This window comes from Neltuma alba, unplaced genomic scaffold, assembly GCF_004799145.2.
Source record: "Neltuma alba isolate B1F8T4 unplaced genomic scaffold, ASM479914v2 tig00002339_pilon, whole genome shotgun sequence".
Lineage (NCBI taxonomy): Eukaryota > Viridiplantae > Streptophyta > Magnoliopsida > Fabales > Fabaceae > Neltuma > Neltuma alba.
Genome location: NW_021632825.1, coordinates 17,188 through 36,185, shown reverse-complemented (window position 1 = coordinate 36,185; position 18,998 = coordinate 17,188). Strand labels below are relative to the sequence as shown.

At 34.9% G+C, this 18,998-nt stretch overlaps 4 protein-coding genes across 7 annotated transcripts; all 4 read left to right on the top strand.

Moving 5' to 3' along the window:
- Positions 1-3,265: 3,265 nt before the first annotated feature.
- Positions 3,266-5,479, top strand: LOC114722321 (macrophage migration inhibitory factor homolog). Its single transcript, XM_028908331.1, has 2 exons — positions 3,266-3,432; positions 5,038-5,479. Exons 1-2 carry the CDS (start codon positions 3,322-3,324, stop codon positions 5,263-5,265), a joined length of 339 nt encoding a protein of 112 aa, XP_028764164.1. The 5' UTR covers positions 3,266-3,321; the 3' UTR covers positions 5,266-5,479.
- A 2,003-nt stretch (positions 5,480-7,482) lies between these two features.
- Positions 7,483-9,907, top strand: LOC114722311 (macrophage migration inhibitory factor homolog). The gene is made up of 3 exons (XM_028908322.1): positions 7,483-7,707; positions 8,596-8,796; positions 9,495-9,907. Exons 1-3 carry the CDS (start codon positions 7,597-7,599, stop codon positions 9,528-9,530), a joined length of 348 nt encoding a protein of 115 aa, XP_028764155.1. The 5' UTR covers positions 7,483-7,596; the 3' UTR covers positions 9,531-9,907.
- Positions 9,908-11,708: 1,801 nt separating this feature from the next.
- Positions 11,709-12,768, top strand: LOC114722302 (PRA1 family protein B2-like). The gene has a single exon (XM_028908309.1). The coding sequence runs from the start codon at positions 11,837-11,839 to the stop codon at positions 12,497-12,499; it is 663 nt and encodes a 220-aa protein (XP_028764142.1). The 5' UTR covers positions 11,709-11,836; the 3' UTR covers positions 12,500-12,768.
- A 1,852-nt stretch (positions 12,769-14,620) lies between these two features.
- On the top strand, positions 14,621-18,693 carry LOC114722281 (uncharacterized). 4 transcript variants are annotated; one of them, XM_028908290.1, is made up of 3 exons: positions 14,621-15,633; positions 16,003-16,101; positions 18,316-18,693. In XM_028908290.1, exons 1-2 carry the CDS (start codon positions 14,752-14,754, stop codon positions 16,057-16,059), a joined length of 939 nt encoding a protein of 312 aa, XP_028764123.1. In that variant the 5' UTR covers positions 14,621-14,751; the 3' UTR covers positions 16,060-16,101; positions 18,316-18,693. The 4 variants fall into 4 exon arrangements, with proteins under 4 accessions (XP_028764123.1, XP_028764115.1, XP_028764131.1 ...); XM_028908282.1 differs by having other exon boundaries at positions 18,306-18,693; XM_028908298.1 differs by lacking the exon at positions 18,316-18,693 and adding an exon at positions 18,096-18,297.
- Positions 18,694-18,998: the final 305 nt, after the last annotated feature.

Here is an 18,998-nt window from a genome sequence, read left to right as displayed (position 1 = left end):
CAAGCCGTATATTTAAAGGGGAAGGAGACATGGAGTCGCTTTCGTCTGGATGATTCATGCAATCATACACCTTTTGAAAGTGAAAACTCATCTTGTTGGGATCGCCACCGTTCAAATTGCCGTTCCCAATTCCACTGACGATAATAGGATTTTGAGAAAATGACAAACAAAAACCTCATAATATGTAAAATTATGATTTGGGACTCTCAATTTGAAAAATAGCAAATAAAGACATCATAATATGTAAAATTATAATTTGAGATCCTCAATTTGAAAAATAGCAAATAAAGACCCGGTCTCATATTATAAATATGAAATTTTGGTGAAATGTCTGAAATACTCCTAGGCCAAGTAACAAGTTGACTATAAGAAATGACAAGCTCACTTTAGCAAATGATAACTTCAGTAGACCAAATCACAATTTGGCTGAGGTGCATTTTAAACATTTCACCAAAATTTTATATTTGCAATATGAAACCGGGCATTTATTTGCTATTTTTCAAATTAAAAGTCCCAAATCACAATTTCATATATAAAGGGGTCTTTATTTGCTATTTTTCCTAGGATTTTATATATTATATTTCTTATTGTCTTTATGTTGAAAAAATGCACCAAACTTGGGGAGGATTCGGCAACCATCCAACACTCCCATTTTCTTTTTTTTGGGGGGGGGGGAGCCTTATAGGTTCAAACCAAACATTTCTCTTTAATTAATTAATACATGGTAGCTTCCAAATGATGTCACATATATTCAATTGTATGACCATTTCTCTATATATTTTGAGCACACATATACATTGCATCTTCTCCTACATCATCGCATTTATCTTCTATTCTCATTTGATCAAATTTCTCGGCTTGGATAATATAATTTTCCCACCATCCACCTTATTGTGGCCAAAAAGATTCTTGAGATTGGAAGCTAGGATCTTTAGTTAGTGTTGGCATTTCACAAGTGGCAACAGAAACTTTTTATTGAAAGCTGATTGGGAGAAATTTATAGTTTTTGTGGTCTAGCTTGTTTAGCTGACTCCAATTGATGTGGTTTCTGAGTGTCTAGCAACTTATTTTATTTTTGTGGGGAAAAAAAGGAGTGAAATAAATGGTGGGATGCATGATGGAAGGTTGGAATGAGATGAATGAATGTGGCTGTGTGAAGGTTCGTGGGAAATGATGATGGATGATATGTAATGGTCACGGCACTCATACATAATGGTGGGATCTCTCCATGTGCGGCATTCTTCATTTCTCAATTTAAATTTGTCTACTCATAAATTGACATTAGAATTGCCTTCCACTCAACACCCACAATATTTCCATTTTCTCCCACCAAAATAATAATTGGCCACAAAAAAATATTCCCTCATTTTAATTTATTTGTTCAAATATTTTGTTTATTTTGTCACTTACGCAATTTTCGTGGAAAGGTGTCGTACGTGCTTCTGCTTTCGTTAATTTTTGAGAAAACAATTCAAGTATTTGACAAAATAGAATTTGAAAACTTTTATTGTGTTCAAAGTGAGAGTTAGTCTTACAAATAAATCGGCAACCAATAAATATTACGAGCTAAGCCAACCATTAGATTCAAGTAGAGAGCTAAATTCACAATATAATACTACCTCTTGTTCTTAATATAAAGTTTGTTTGACTTTTATTTTAGTTCTAAATATAAAATCACAATCCACTTTGTCTTTTATTGTTTCATTTTTTTCAAGATAATCCTTGTAATAATTGTAATTCTAGCCAATACACTTAATTAGTAAAGATATTTAGGAAAGACAATATTTACTTATTATAAATAACTAATTTAACTAGCTTTTTTAATTTACTCAAATCAGTTAACTAGCTCTTATATTAAGGATCAGGCGTAGTACAATCTCATCAATCACCTCACCACGTGACAAATGTTGTATGATCACTTCAATATAAGTTAAACATTGGTTGAGTACACGTTTTAAAATCCGTAATTAGTGATCACAAAATTTATTTTGAATCACAACTAAGTCCTCAAAAAGTATTTTTAAGATATTTAAACAGCTAGCAAGGATTAAGAAGTCGGGCTACTTTTCAATCTTAAATGTAGAAAATTTGCTGACATTAAATGATATGGAGATATCTTCTTAACCAGGCTCTACACTAAAGTAGAATCATACATACATCCTACTTATATACCTTGGACGTTAATTGGTGTTGGATCTCTAGCATTCTTTTTAAAAATATAATACCTGTGGTTGCGTATAAAAGATATATAACTTAATTATAAATATTAAAAAAATTAGTTAAATTAATTATTTCTAATAAATGGATACTGTTTTTTTTTAAAATATTCTTGTCAATCATACGTATTAGAATGTAAATTTTTTTAGGTTGTGCAATTACTATGGGAATTATTTTAAAATAAATAAATAAATATAGAAAACAAAATGAACTCTCACATTTAATACCAAATTAAATTTTTAATTGGTTTTTATATTTAGGAGCGAAAATAGTACATGAAATACATCTTATCTAAATCACTTAGGTATTTGAATAGTTTTAAAATCATTATAATTTTATAAAATACCCACCATCTTACCCTAATCTTGAAAGTTTAAATTAGAAGTGCATCCTGTGCACATTCCAAGAGATGCATAGACAATATGAAAAATTTAATGTTTTTGTTCATGGATTGAATTAATCATAGTAGAGTTAAAAATATAGGAAGTAAAAGTTACTTCAAATCAATGAGTTTTAAATGAGTCTAAAGTCTCAGCTAAATGGAGTAAATAATTAATTTTTTCCCATTAATTTATGTTATCAAAGGAGATATATTTCATTTAGATCAGATGTGTATGCATGGCCATAATTAATCATGAGAAATAAAAAATGCATTAACTTTAATTAATGCACATACATGTACTCAAAGTTATCTATATTCTATTAGTTCTTGAAAAAGATATAAAAACCCAGAAAAATCGTAAAAAATACTCAAAAATTTAAAAAAAAATACATACAAGAACCCATTCATAAAAATTGTTATCATCTGCTTATTAATTATTATCAAAACTAATACTAATATTATAATGGGTCCTTATTTACAATTTTTCTATTTTAAAGATTTTTTTATAATTTTTCCAAAAAGCTATGATAATAAAAATATATATTGAAAAAAAAATAAATAGTGGGATAAGGTAGTGTCGTGTCAAAAGCTTAGGAGGGGGGCAACATGCAGTGTTGGCTTATAAATAGCAATGGAATGATGGGCATATTTTATGAAGAGTCCTCTCTTTCTTTGTATCAGAATAAAAGAAACAAATCAACTAGAAATCACATTCCAGCAACATGCCTTGCCTTTACATCACCACCAACGTTAACTTGGATCAAATTGACACCGATCCCATCTTTTCTGAAGCTACTTCTGCTGTCTCTTCCATCATCGGAAAACCCAAACAGGTCTCTCTCTCTCTATTCATCTTCCTCTCTTCTCTTTCTTAATGCTTCTTAGGTGTTCGTGCTTTTCAAGCTTATCAGATTTGGCCCAATCTATTTACAGTTCCTGTGAAATTCTTATTGGGGCTCAAATTAAGTTGGCATTATTTAAGTTTCTTTTCGTCGGACTTCCAGGAATATCCTATATACCCACAGATATGAATTCTTTGATTATTCCCTGGAAACATGGATTTGCTTTTCAGGAAAGAGATTACTTAGCCATTTAGAAATATAATATCACTCTCTCTACACTTACCTTCTGCACAGTTCTGCGTTGACCGAATTGATATGCTATTATATACTATTTGGTCATAGATATGAATCCTTTGATTATTTTCTGGAAGCTTTGGATCAGACGACGGATCATACTATCGTTAACTATTGATTTTGTGTTAGGAATATTTCTTCATGCGTCTGATTATCAAATCAAACAGCGTAAGTTTTCAGCAGCTAGTCTAGAGTCTACATGTTATTTAGTCTAAGGTTGAAAATAAAATAATGGAATAATGATTGAGAAACTATGATTAATGTAAAATAAAGTCGTGATTGTACAAATAAACAGTATATATGGGAAAAGTAAGTTCATTGAACCGTGCAGAAGAAAACAACAACTGATAGATACTTAGATACGGGTTGAAAATATTTAAACTTTAAAGTATCAAGTGGGCAGTATCCTTCCAAAATTTCTTCCGTACTTCTTTCTTTTCCTCTATCACAAAGATAAATGGACTCTGTACTGCTTCTGCAAATTGCACATCAATCAGGAGCACTAACTAACTAGTGCACCACTTGATCCTTTTTCCCACTGTTATTCGGATTACATTATTTAATGCATAGCGAGTGAGTCAGTTGTCTATATATTTTCATTGAGTTTGAGGCCCCTTTTAATTTTCTTTTAAAAGCACCATAATGAGCTGTTTGGGATTATCTCCAACAGTAAGGATAACGAGTGAATGATGACCATGATTCAAATTAATAGTATTCTCTATTACATTATATGACCAATATATTCTTCGGTTGGTCGATCATCATCATCATCGATATTTAATTAATAGCATTTGTGTTAGAAGAGGTATTTGTCTGGTTGACACCATCATATTAATTATTCATGTTTAGAATATTAGTAGTACTTCAGAGATGCAGCATCAGTTTAATACATATAAGACATGAATATCGTAAGTAATATATTGTACACCGTCACATTAAAAGAATAAAGATCTTACACGGAGATCAAATCACTTCAAAACTTGGTTAATTTTCACAGAATGCTTCTAATAACGGGCAGCTGAATTTGACTAATTTGCACGCTGAATATAGTACAGGAATTTGATCCACACATAATGATGATATCGTGTATTCGCCACGTATTTGATAGATGTACTAATAATGTCCGTGACACTAAAAAGAGATGCGATATATACAAGGGACTGTCTTCTAATGTGGCTCAAGCAATTAGTATAATAATATGATTAGATGATTAGGGAGGATTGTTATGAGTTAAAATCTGGAGCATGTAAAATTGAAAAGATAAGGTGCTGAGTAATAATGAATTGATGATTAAAAATGCAGTTTGTGATGGTGGTGTTGAAGGGGTCAGTGCCAATATCGTTTGAAGGGAACAAAGAGGCAGCGGCATACGCAGAAATAGTGTCAATGGGAGGAATCAACTCAGAAGTGAAGAGGAAGCTCATTGCTACGCTGGGTTCCATTTTGGAGGACAAGATTTGTGTCCCCAGAACTCGCTTCTTCCTTAAGGTCTTCGATACTACTGTCTTTCGCAGTGTCTCTAAACTCTAATTCACAATCCTCCATTATGACCAACAACCCTTTCCATTGATCACTTTCTAGTAATGATCAATCAAGTCATATTTTGTACTCCTCCTATTTGTTTCATTACATATTTGCAACTTCATGTTCAATTCCTCCAGTTTCTCAATTACATGAATCAATTTTGTAAAGCTACTGGGGAATATACTACCTCCGGTTCTAATTATAAGAGCCCGTTGACTAATTTGATGAGATTAAGAAAATAAGTTAAGTTAGTTATTTGTAATAAATAGGTGTTGTCTTTCCTAAAATATCCTTGTTAATCAAGAGTGTTGGTTAGAACTACCATTATTAGAAGGACAATTTTGAAAAAAAATACATAAATATTAGAGAAAAGGGATTGGGGTTTATATTTAGGACCAAAATAAATGTTAAATGAAGTATTATATTAAGGACTAGAGGTAGTAATATTTATGTTGATGGATTAATTAATTCAAATTTAGCCTAACTTTTTAAGATTTTGATCACAACAAAAATCAGACCATATATTTGAAAAAATAGACATTTTGTCCTCATACAAAATACATATTGGCCAAGTCGTCATAGGGTGGTTGGCCATCCTAGTGTTTGGGAGAAAATTTGTTAATCGAATTAATTAGGATAGTGGGTGGTCCTGGTCCACCAGCAGGCATGCCCATATTGATTGTTGAGAATGGAGTACAGTTGTTGAAGTGCTCAAGTATATTCACAGTATGTAGATTATTAATTGAATGATAATTATATAAATACATATGCACAGAGCTAGTACTTTACAGATTCAGATTTTAATTTCACTCTTTTTTTTTAAAAGACTGTTATGAACTCAGAAGAATTGGGTTAAGAGGAGGCTACGGCCCAAGTCCAGAACATGTACAAAGCAGTCACATGAGGAGTCAAAATGAAATGGGTTAAAAGGAAGCTAATGAAAGAAGTCAGTCTCTTATTGTAAATTAATATTTGAATTCTTATTGAGAAAGATGTTTACATTTAGCACACAACAAAATCTCTAATAAAAATATACTTATGTGTGAAAAAAAAATGAAATGGGAATTGAACGGCGATACGTATCTAAAACATAAATTACATAAGCAAAAGGAGAAAATCACGAGGACAAGTTCTAAAAGAAACTGTTGAAAAAACTTGTAGCATAAGAAAGATGTCCAGCGATTAAGTTTCAGGAGTGAAACTGAGACAAAGTAAGCTTAATCCAGAGCACAAAACGACCAGGGTTAGCATCTAACTGCCCCTCCATTCTGAACCCATCTTTACTTTGGATGGTTCAAATGGACTCACTGGATTATTAGGGCCATAAATATATATATATATATATATATATATATATATATCTCCTTACCGGTCCATTCGAAACATTTTATTTACGGAATTGGTCAAGTTTAATTTTTAAGTTGCGGAAGTTGAGTGTAACAAAAAAAAAATTAGTTTATCGTAACGTGACAAATCAAGGTTTAAACTTTTATTGAGAGAGATACTCTATATTTAGTGTCTGATAATATCTCGAATAGGATTCATCGACAAAAAGTTATATCATCAAATTGTCTCCTACCTCATCAAGGAAACGTTAGATAATCACACGAACAAAATTTCATTATTCTAATATTATAGTTGGAAACTATTTTAATTTTTCTTTATGTTTCTTTTAATAAAAGCATTTATAAAATTAATCTATACAGCTTTTTATCATTAACATCAGCCATATTATTGATTAATTGTGCTAAACAACAACGGATTTAATTGGAGATATAACCTCGGTGAAAAAAAAAATGAAGTAATTCAAACTTTATTTTAATTAAAGGTCAACTCATAATTCACCAACAAAAATAAACTCATTCATAGATGATGTGTCAAAATAGTTTATTTTATACGTGATACTAATTGATTTAATTTTTTTTTTTTTTTTTTCATTTTGACCTGATAACTTTTTGCCCCTTGACGGTCTAGTAAGTTAGTTTAAGGTTTCGTTGACATTTTGCTGGCAAAAAAAATTCATTGACTTGGGGTCCCCTTATTCAACTAGTAAATCATTAATAAAATCAATAAAATCTAAAAGACTCATTCAGCTCTCTTAAAAAGGTGCAAACAGACTCAACCACTACGGTGCAAACAGACTCAACCACTACTCCGGTCTCCCTGTTTCTCCTCTAGTGCGTTAATGTGCTGAGAGTCCTATCACGAAAAAAATTCATTGACTTTTTTGGAGATATTTTTTTATCCGTTTATAAAGCTGGCTGGAGTAGAGTTGGTTTTGCGCCATCGTCAATCGGAGGAAGCTACGGGTTGCAAAGGGTGAAAGAGTGAAGAAATATGCCGTGCTTAAACCTCTCCACTAACGTTAGCCTCGACGGCGTCGACACCTCCGCCATTCTCTCCGAGGCCACCTCCTCCCTCGCCAAGCTTATCGGCAAACCTGAGGCCGTACGGTCGTCCTCCATTCCTCTGTTCATTTCCATCCTCATTTCCCGACGTTTCTACACCCCCCCGGCAATTTTCTTGTCTAGTGTTCCTATTCTTTTTTTTTTTCCGTTTTTTCAAGCATGATTTAGGAGTTTCGGTTCTTGCTATCTTTGCTGTAAGTTCGTAAATCACTAAATTGGTACATTTCGTTCCCGCTTCTGCTGGGATAGATGGTCGTCTATCTGTTTTCTTCGTTTGCTAAGTGGTAATTATTAATTTGGTTTCATGGGAATTACCCCTTTATCAGAGATTATACTGTTATCTCAAACAAGAGACTTTGTTCAGTAATTCTCATAAGGCTCTATGGAATTTTAGGTATGTCGGATATTTTGTCAAGCTTTGGTGTATTTCCCGACTCTTGATAATTTATCTGGTGAATATTTCTTGAAGGGTCTATATATAATTTGATTAATTTCACATCTGAAAATTTTCACGAGGCTTTTTATGAAGTTGTAAATTCCTTGATTAAATATTATAAAGTTTGTCATGTTACTATTCCTACATCTGGAGGCATCTAAGTTGCAAGGTATTTTGAATTTTTTTTTGGCTTAATTTCTAGGTATGATTCGGAATTCTTGAGTTTAAATTTACGCCTTCTATCTGTGAAGTTTCCTAGTGATGATGATCTCACCGAATTTGAACTTTATCAAACTGATCATTTTTCTTGAGTGTGAAGAATGCTTTTGGGAAGATCCAGAAACCTGATGTTTTAGATAAACAAAATGACTCTTTATACTTTGGTGAATGATGTTTCTATTTTGCTGACACACCTATATACATAGGCACTTGTTTTCTCCTGTTTTAGAGTGTCCTTATGTCTTTATATTGTGCTCTTTCTTGTATTTGCAGTATGTAATGGTTGTCCTGAAAGGATCGGTGCCCATATCTTTTGGTGGGAATGAACAGCCAGCTGCTTATGGTGAACTGGTGTCCATTGGTGGTCTTGGCCCCGACGAGAACAAGAAGCTTAGTGCTGCAATTTCCTCAATTCTTGAAACCAAGTTATCTATTCCCAAGTCACGGTTCTTCTTGAAATTCTATGGCTCGAAGGCAAGTTTACCTATAACGTCAAGTTGTCCTGAAAATATAGGAAGAATTACTCTGTTGCTCTTTCCTTATTTCACTCTTCATCTTTCTTTAGGTGAATATATGTCAAGAATATGCAATATTTTCATGCTTTTCCCCAGTACTAGATTACTTAAAATAAATCTTTACTGTTCAAGACTTAGTGTAGCTCCTTTCTGCTGTTCTTGGTGACAAAAACCTTAGGCTGACCTGGTTATCTACCCTTTTGGGAGAGTCATGTCTCAAAAATTAACTAACAAGGTTGCAGTCCTTTTATAATTCCATACTTCCAATTTAGAATCCACAGTCCCATTTGGATGGATGCTAAAAGCTCCGATAACATTAATACTCCGGGAGAACCCGACTCTAAAAGTTAGATTGTGAGATTCTTTTTTGGCCCATAGATTATGAGATTGGAGAACCTGTGATTCACGTAAGCTCTAAAATTAAATCTGATGCTTATGATGGGGAGCTGAAGCCCTATACCTTGTACGTAGTTGACTCATCTTCAAAAGAGATAACTTAAGTCCATCGTGAACAGACAACCAAACATACAAGCATGTATACTCATCATGAACTTCATCAACTAAAAAAAATCTTGCGTGCTTGATAATCCAACTTATATCTGTCCATTTAATCTACATTGGTTTCTTGCTGATTGACGGTGCTTTTTTGTTGTGCAGGGTTCCGATTTTGGGTGGAATGGATCTACATTCTAATTCCATTTTACTTTGGCTGTGGGGGATTCAGTGTTGGATATATTCGCTGTTTGTAAATGTCATGTCATGAGTACTCCGACTTTCTGATCATGAATGGTGACTTTGGGAGGAAGCGTGATGGAAAATGAAGAAAATATGAATCTTACTCTAGAATAACTAAGCAGTGTGCTTTGCATGAATTTGAAATGAATGGCATCATGGACGTTGGTTGTGGCTTTTTAAAAATTCTATATCATATGTTCATCTTTATCTACGTATGGTTGTGGAGGATGTGCTTGATACGCTGTAAGTATGATAACATATAGTGGAAAAAAGCAAAGTAATAGTATGGGTAGTGTTTTGTTAATAAAACAAAAGTACACTAGTTGCTCTTTTCTTCCGTTGTCGTCTTCTTTGCGTTTGAAATTTGATCCTCGCACGTTTTCGCCATTGTGTATGGAAATAACACTAAGTATAGTATTCACCTTTTCTGGCAATAGCCATGAAGTCAGTGATCCAAGGAGAGGGAAAGATTAACGATACTACTTTGTTTTAATTTCCATTCTCTCTCATTCTTTCCCCTAAACACCGAAGTACATTCTAACAAAACTAACAAACAAAATGATCACTATTCATGCTCTGAGCACAAGGATCCAATCTTCGAAACATTATCCAAAGGAAATCGATGCTCTTAAATCCGATTACCTGTAGCTGTATTTGACCCCTTGCTTGCATGTTGCAAAACACCCCAAAAAAAACAAGAGTTAATATAATTTTTAGCCCTTCAAATTTGTTTTTGTTTTGGTTTTGGTCTCTCAAGTTTCTAATTATAGGTTTTGATTCTTCAAAAGACAAAAAGGTTAAAGTTTTTATTGGATTATAACAACATGAAAAGAAACTTGAGTAATTCGAAGTTTGAGAGACTAAAATCTATAGTTCCAAACTTAAGAAATCAAAACCAAAATAAAACCAAACTCAACGAACTAAAGTTTGTATTATCGACAAAAAAATTTTAATCGTCTCGATACTTTTATTAATTAAGCTTTCCGCCGCCGGCTTCATTTCTGTTGTTGCTATTCTATCTCTGTTTCAATTTACATGATTAATTATTAATAATCCTGATGCCTAGCTGTGGATTGAATGGGGTCTATTATGGCGGTGGAGTCCAGGCAAAGGCAGAACATGGACAATAATGGTTGTCAATTATAAGGGACTAGCTCAGCTGTGCCTTACAGGCTGGCGAATGTGTTGAAGATATAAAATGAATGGGCTTTTTCTGTCAGAGTGGCTTCTTAAATCTCCGATTGTTCCGATTGATTGTACTATATGGAATTATTATTTTAGCAAGAGATTTGATTTTGGTCCAGAAAGAGAGATTCCCAGACAGATATCAACGCGGAGGTGTTGGATGTGCCCAAACAGGAGAAAGAGAATGGCAGATATAACCAGCTCATGTTGCTTTTCATACCCACGTAATGTTCTAAAGTAACCAAGCAACTCAATGTTAATATAAGAGAACACCTGAGCAAGACTAACAAAAAGTGACCCTCGTTTGTATTAAAAAAATCACACAAAAAAAGACCGCTAAAATTAAAAAATTGTACACAAGAACCCGTTCACAAAAATTGTTATTAAAACACACACTATTATTATCAAAACACATACTAATATTGTAATAGTTTCCTATTTATAATTTTTTATTTTGACGGTCTTTTTTGTGATTTTCCCTTTGTATTATGTTAGCTAATAATGACATTGGTGATATTGATAATTTATAAAGATATCTTACTATTCTTAACGCAGACTTCTTTCAAACTTGGCATATAAAAAATAATTAAAGGATTAAATTGAAAAACTGGGGGTGGAAAGTGGAAACAATATTACAAGTCAAGAAGATTTCAGGAATAAGCCACCATTAATTTATTGAATAAATATAGAGTCAGGAATAGATTGTAAGAAATTAGAAAACCCAAAAAAAAAAAATAGTGGGAGGAGTAAACTCACGAGAAAAGGGAGGAGGGAATAGCAGCGACCTTGCAACTGATCGGCGTTTGCCGTTTTCTTTCCGCGCTTTCCTTCAAGGAGTATCTATCATCGTACGTCCCTTTGAATTCCTTCCTCATCTCACAACACAAAATTCTGTGAAACGACTTTTCTAATTTCTTACGTTAAACCCTTACCTCCCAATCGCCGTCCCTCTTTCCCCTCTCTCTCTCTCTTCTCCCCTCTCCCGCTTCAAATACCATTTTCTCAACTGTCAATTTCTCTTCTTCATTCCCATTTCATTTTTCCCTCTGTCTCTCCCTCTTGATTCGTTCCCATCCTAAATGGCCGCTTCAGCCCCGTCCGTCCTCCCCATTACCAGTACCCAATCCGCCGGAGCCGGCAACCCTGTCATTGAAGTTCAGCCCCCACTACGTGCCTTCATCTCCAAAGCCTCCGATTCCCTCCGCCACAGCCTCTCCCAGCGCCGTCCCTGGGCCGAACTCCTCGACCGTACCGCATTCTCTAAACCCGAGACCTTATCCGAAGCCACCTTCCGCATCCGCAAGAACTTCTCCTACTTCCGCATCAATTATTATGCCATCGGCGCTCTCGCTCTCGCGGTTTCTCTCCTTACAAACCCTTTCTCTCTCCTGATCCTCCTGGGTCTTCTCGCCGCCTGGGTCTTCCTCTACGTCTTCCGACCCTCCGATCAGCCTCTGGTTCTTTTCGGTCGAATCTTCACCGATTTTGAAACCTTGGTCCTGCTCTCTGGTTTGAGCCTGTGTGTTGTGTTTCTAACCAGTGTTGGGTCGATTCTGGTGTCGTCGGTGATGGTAGGTGTGGCTGCTGTTTGCATTCATGGCGCCCTGAGGATGCCGGAAGATATGTTCATGGAAGCACAGGAGAGCTCGCAGCATAATAGGTATGTCGCTTTCGTAGGTGGCGCGGCGGCAGTTAACGCTGCTATTGCCGCCACCGCCGCATCTCCGGCCCCTCCACGATAGATTGGGGGTAGTGGAACTTTCACTTGATGCTTTAGTTGATTTTTCTGGGAAAGAATTGAGCGTAGAAGAAATCTTTTTCACCAATATCAACACTCTTATATACATCCACACACACATGTATAGGGGAATAGCATGGGATTTGCATGGATTTGACATCTTGATTTTTGTTTTTGTTTTGTATGGTGTAGGATTTGTGATGTTTCTTCAATAGGTTTATTCGATGTTGAGTTTTTCGATTTATCGTAGTAGATTCTGGATTGTACAGAAGAGAAGGATTTATTGTTTGTACTTGTTTCCGAGAATATTCCCACCCTCGTCCTTCTGTGCACGTTGAGTTGAGATGTTCCATGTTGTTTAGAGAGACCGACGTCTCATTTCTCAGATCGATAAAGCAAACAGTACAGTGCTCTTACCCTGTTTATGAACCACTTCTGATATATTTTATACCGATTAAAAAAAATTTAAATTTTATTAACTCTTATTTAAAGTTTAACAATTTTTTAATTTTTATCCTATTTAATATATATTATAAATTATGTAAATAAAGTTAATACAAAAAATTGTGAGTGTCCTATAAATAGGACAAAAAATATCTTTTCTCTCTGCACGTAATGGGATCACAATAAAATAAGTTAAATTTGCCATTATATTCTTTGTAGACTTCAACCCATGAACAAGTTGGCTGTTCTGTTCCGTTCTGAACACAGTTTGTGTTTAGTGCTCAAATAATAAGCTCATGCATGCATTTGTACCTACGGCTCCCCCCCCCCCCAAAAAAAAAGCGAGTCATAATATTCCCATCCTAAATATAAAGTTAGTTCATGGTCTGTTTTGATTTTAAATCAAAGAATTCAATTTATTTTGGCTCACAAGATTATAATTATTATTAAACAAACATATTTGTTATAAATAACTAATTTAATTATTTTTTAAAATGTTTGGAAATTATTTAATCTTCTTAGAACACATTTTTAGTTCTTTTAATTGAATTGAGTCCCAAAGAAACAGTATTATTTTTAAATGATGAATGATGTATATATTCTTTAAATTTCTTTTAACGCATAGAAAAATGGGTCTACTAACATAAAATTGATAGTACAATATATTGAAGATGAGTTATAAATAATATAATTAATTTTACAAATAATATATGAAAAATGAGCTAATTAATGATAAAACCTAAAAATAAGAAAATCATGACCAATTATAGACAATAGTGATGCTCACACAGACACACACATATTTTTACCTGAAATGATACTTACATGAATCATTCAAAGCTTGAGCACCATATTAATTTTTTGTTCCATATTATAAGCTATACAAATATTTTATTTATATAATCTGTCATAAAGTTAAATTTACAATATTCACTTTAAATCAGGTGTAAATTACAAAGCAGGGACCACGTTACTACACTTTGGTGATGACAAAAATGTATAACGTTATGTGTAGTCACCATAAAAAAAAAAACGTTATATACTATTATTTAATATTCTCTGCTGGGTTTTAGACCTGAAATTCTTTACTGGTTGTTCATTCACATAATATTGCAAAAATAAATCAAATTGCTAAAGACAATTAAAACTAAATTATTACTTGAATTTTTTTTTGTTTTACTTTGGGTGCATGATCAATTGAATTTTATTATTTTCCGATAATTTTTCTCGATCAATGCTTATTTGATAATTAGCTTTATTAACAACCATACACACCTAATTGAAGGAAATGATTATTATTTGTTTAGAATAATAGAATATGCATTAAAAATTAAGGGGCCAGTAATTAATATTTGACATGCTGTTAAGTGTGTCAATATCTGTTTTTATCCTGGAAGTTTTTGCTGAAGAGCTACAAGCATATGGACTCCATTTATTATTATTCCTTTAATTTTAACCAGCGTGGACATAGGTGTGAATTCCATTAGTGAACGTCAGGGCCCTGATATATTTTTACATTTAACTCACCTAATTTAATTTTTTAACTACACAAAACAGCAATTTAACATGAATGAAATTATCGGAGTGAATTTCTTGAAAATTAAAAAAAAGAAATAAAGAAAAACATAAAGAGAGAAAGAAGGAGGGAAAGAAATTATCAGAGCCAGCGTTGCTGTAATTGAGCATTCAATTCATTGAAATCGATTGTCCTTTGCCCCAAAATTTTGGCCGCTGTGGGATGCGGTGCGACGCGGCGTTGCTTCCCGAGAGACATTTGTAGGTGTGGCTCCCTGATCTTCTCTTGCCGCCGACATGGATGAGCTTCCTTTGCACAAGATTTCAATCTCAGGCCCAACCTTGGCCTCCATCATTCAACGCTTCTCTACCTCCCCCGGCGCCGTCGACGGCCTCCTCTTCGGCCACGTCACCTACGTCACCCCATCCACACTCTCCGACGACTCCGCCTCCGAATCCTCCACCCTTGTCGCCACCATCACCGGTTTCCTCTGCCCCGGCACTATCAATAGCTTCTATGACTCCACTGGTGCCGTCGAACTTCACTCACTTCGCCGCCTTCTCAGTGACCCTGTTCTCAACCACCACCCCTCCCTCATCGGTTGGTTCTCCGGTCGCCGTAAAACCCACCCCCGGCCATCAATGCGAGAATTCGCTGTCGCTGTTTCTCTTTCCTCCATGACGCAGCTCGCTTTTCCTGTTAAGAATGCACCAGGGTCTACCAATTTTAATCCTTGTGTGTTTTTACTTTTAGCGTCGCCCTTATCGGACCAATCCATCCATACTCATGAGTACCGGGCTTACCAATTTCGCAGAGGTACCGAGTCTTTCGACCCTAAATCAATGGATATAGTTAACATTGGGCCTGCGTTTCGCGGGCATTATGGTTCTTTTAGCCCTATTGCCCCCTTTCCAGCATTGGCTTGCGATTTTCGGAACTCGCCAATGAGCGAGGACCGGGATGAGAGGATTTTGAATCAAATGAAGAAGTTTTCTAAGGATCAGAGAGAGCTGGATATGGGTGCAGACGGATTTGACGTTGGGAGCTTGAATCGATTGGTGGGGTCAGAAGCAGCGAGTTATACTTCTGGCTTGGAGGATTTGTATGAGAAAATGCTTGTTAAAATTGAAAATTTGGCCAGACAAGTGGAAAGGAGTTCTGCCAGGGTTCTTGAGCAGGTGAGTTTTGTTGTAGCTGCAGAACAAATACAGTGATGTTCCGAGTGCTTTAGGTTTTAGATGATTGAAATTGCATGCGGGTTTCCTCATTATACTCCCTGACCTAATACGTTCAATTGTTGGTTTTATTGTTTTAGGAATATAATCAATTGTGACTTCTATTTAATAATATTTTTGTAATGTGGGTTCCAAAAATTGTAACCCCACTTATAGAGCGCAAATAATTACTTAGCACGGATTAGATTTGTTGCTTTATGAATACATCAAGATTTAGACATCTCCATTTCTTGATGTTGTTTGGGTCTAATCAGAAGCTATAAAACATGATGCAATAACTAATGGTGATCGTTTTTCTTTATTATCTCACAGGAAAACCATAATAGGAAGTTGAGATACAAAATTCTGAAGTCTGCTGTCCCGGAATAACTGTCTATATCATTTCTGCCGACCATTTCTTTTTTGTGTCAGGTAACTTTATTTCTTTGTATTTCAGTTCTTAAATTTTCAAACTTCAGCAATCTCCTTTGATGATTGAACAATTCATCCACTGAAGAATAGAAAGGAGCCGTTTACTTCATGTCAGCATTGTTATACTTCGTGAGCTTATATCCTTTGCATTGATGGAAAGCATTAACCCGACTAACGTTCAAGTTACACGAGAAATATTTTCTGAGACAGTCCAATTAGGAATTCAAGGACCACCGTAAATTTTGGTTTTGCCTTTTCTTGGCATCCCACAATTAGTTGATTAACAATGAAATAGGGACGTAATTCATAGTAACAATATTCCCATCCAGTTGACAATGTTGTTATCCTGTTGCATCCTCGGGTTTGCTTTTTCTTAGGTGACAAGCCATGGTCTATTGACAACAAGAGCATGACCCTAGAGTTAAATGGCTTTGCAAGTAGTGAGCAGTGTGCACAAATTTATGTATATCATTGTTGAGATGGGACTTTCTAGCATGGTCTGGTGGTTCAATTTGTGTTTTCTCCTCTGTCATTCCATCCTGGTTAACTGGTTAATGATGAACCATTGAACCCTGCTCATTGTATCAAATACAATGATTTTCCGATCCAGTATTATTTTCATCCAACATTCGTCTCTTTGTATTTAATGAGGACCTCACAACACTGCGGATCAGCAGTGATATGAACCTGCTATATTTTACTCAAATATAGTTATTAACACCATGCCAGGACGTGCGGCAGCCACATGGTGCATTGCCATAGCATGTTGTACTGTGCAACACCATTGGTGCTTGACCTGTGGAAATTTGTGCATCATACGTGCAAAATCCTCCGGACAAGAAGTCAATTCACAAAAGATTACAGCTGAGGTCTTGATAATTTCTAGACTACTATTAATTAGGAGGTGTTTGGATGGAAATCAAGCTATAGTTTCAGAAGTGATTTTACAGTATACGAAATAAATATGTGAAGGAATTTATCTCGATTTGCGGAAAAGTGCTTTTTAGAAACACTTCTCATGCCATCCAAACACCCCTTAAGAATACCTACTACAGCTGTATTAAAAAAGGGGGAATACCCACAACAGCGCTGCATGCCCAGATTCAAGTCTGATCTCTATTTTCTCCTACCTATATGCCCTCTTGTTCTCTAATTTTCCTTTTCCGTACGTATGTAAACACTTCATTTTTGCCTTGACTGTGTCAACTATCTCTGTAACTAATTTTCTTGAATTTCTTGTTTGGGACATAGTTGTCTTGTTAATCCTTTATCCCCCCTTGTTTATTTTGCCAAGATAAATTGCCCTTCTTTTTCTGCATTCGGGTTAATTACCACACTTTATTTTGTATGTGGTAATTTCTTAATTTATTGACTACCACTTGGGCCCCTTTTGGTTAGCACCAAGAAAGGTAATCCCTTCCCAGTGTACAACAATTTGTTAAAACCCTATAATCTCTATGGGGTTATATAAGCCATATTCTTACATGGATTGTTTGCACATTAATGTTAAATTGAGCAGCATGGTGTTCCTTGTATGTACTCAAAGATGCTATTTCGCTCAGATTCTTTTCCTACCTTCATGTTCTTTTGTTTTTTTAAAACTGTGTTCCAATCTGGTTAACTTGATAAGGTGAAAACTGTATTCATTATTTCTGATGCCCTTCATTAGAGCTTTGTAAAGGAGTAAGTTGCTAACTTGTTACCCTATATGGTCTTCATAACATCTCAGCCTCATTCTTGATAAGAAGGCAAGTTTATGGCTGACTCGAGATGTGGTCAGGCGACAAGTAGGCATGTTATTGAAGTGAACTATTGACGTATTGACATGTCAAATGAAGGTTCATGGTCCATAGTGGCTTTGTTCCTTAGCTTACAATATTATGAAGGCTTTCTTTTTCATGCATATGTATTTTATTTAGGTTACCATTGTAAAGACCGTCATCAGCTTCCATGTATTGATCACTTGAAATCATGATGTGAAAATTTTTTGACAGAATATAGATGTGATTGAGCTTTGAACCCGGAGTAATGATATCATATGAAGGCTCAGCAATTATTTCTGCAATGAACTTTTCTTGTGCCAACAATATTGTTTATGGACCTCTTGCAAAAATTATGTTTTGTTATCAATTCGTATGTTCATGCATTATGGTTTTGAAGGCGTTGCCAATCATTTGCCGTTGACAAGTCTACATTTTGTGTGGTTCAAAGCAGAGAAGAGAAACGATAAACAACATACCTCTTTACTTGACTCGGATTATTGACGGTTTCTTCTGGAATCCTCTAGAAACATGTGACTGAGTACCCTTTGGTGGAAATGTGGTATATGCGGTTCGGGCAGATGATGTTGTATTTTAAATCTAGGGTGATTCCTTAGGCTCAAGCATGTAATAGTAATTGTGCAGGGTAGTCGAATTCTGTTCATGTAATTTGCTGTCATCTATATTTTGTATTGCCTTGTATTCCCTGCGCCTTCCTTTTACCGATGTTAAATGAAAATCTTTTCAGCTTTAGTTGAAATTTGCTGTACTGCCTCCGTAAGGTTGCTTTATAGGAGAGAAATGCAATCAATGTGCATGGTAGTATTTTAAATTGTTACAGGTTATAATTCAATTTGAAATATACGATGTTCTGATTTACCAAACTTTCAAGGTAAAAAGAAAAAAGAATTACCTAAATTTAGGTATCATCTTTTCTTGCATGTATGGCTAGGAATAGTGTTAAATGATTAGTGCTCTGAGTAAACAACTTTGCTTAAAAATTTAATTTTAATTCAATCCAATTGTTAAATGACGGAACTTGAGCAATATATTAATCTTATTTGGTAAATAGCAAGTTTTTTTATTATGATGTTTAATTTGACTGAACTTTAGGATCGAATTTTGGAGTTACATAGG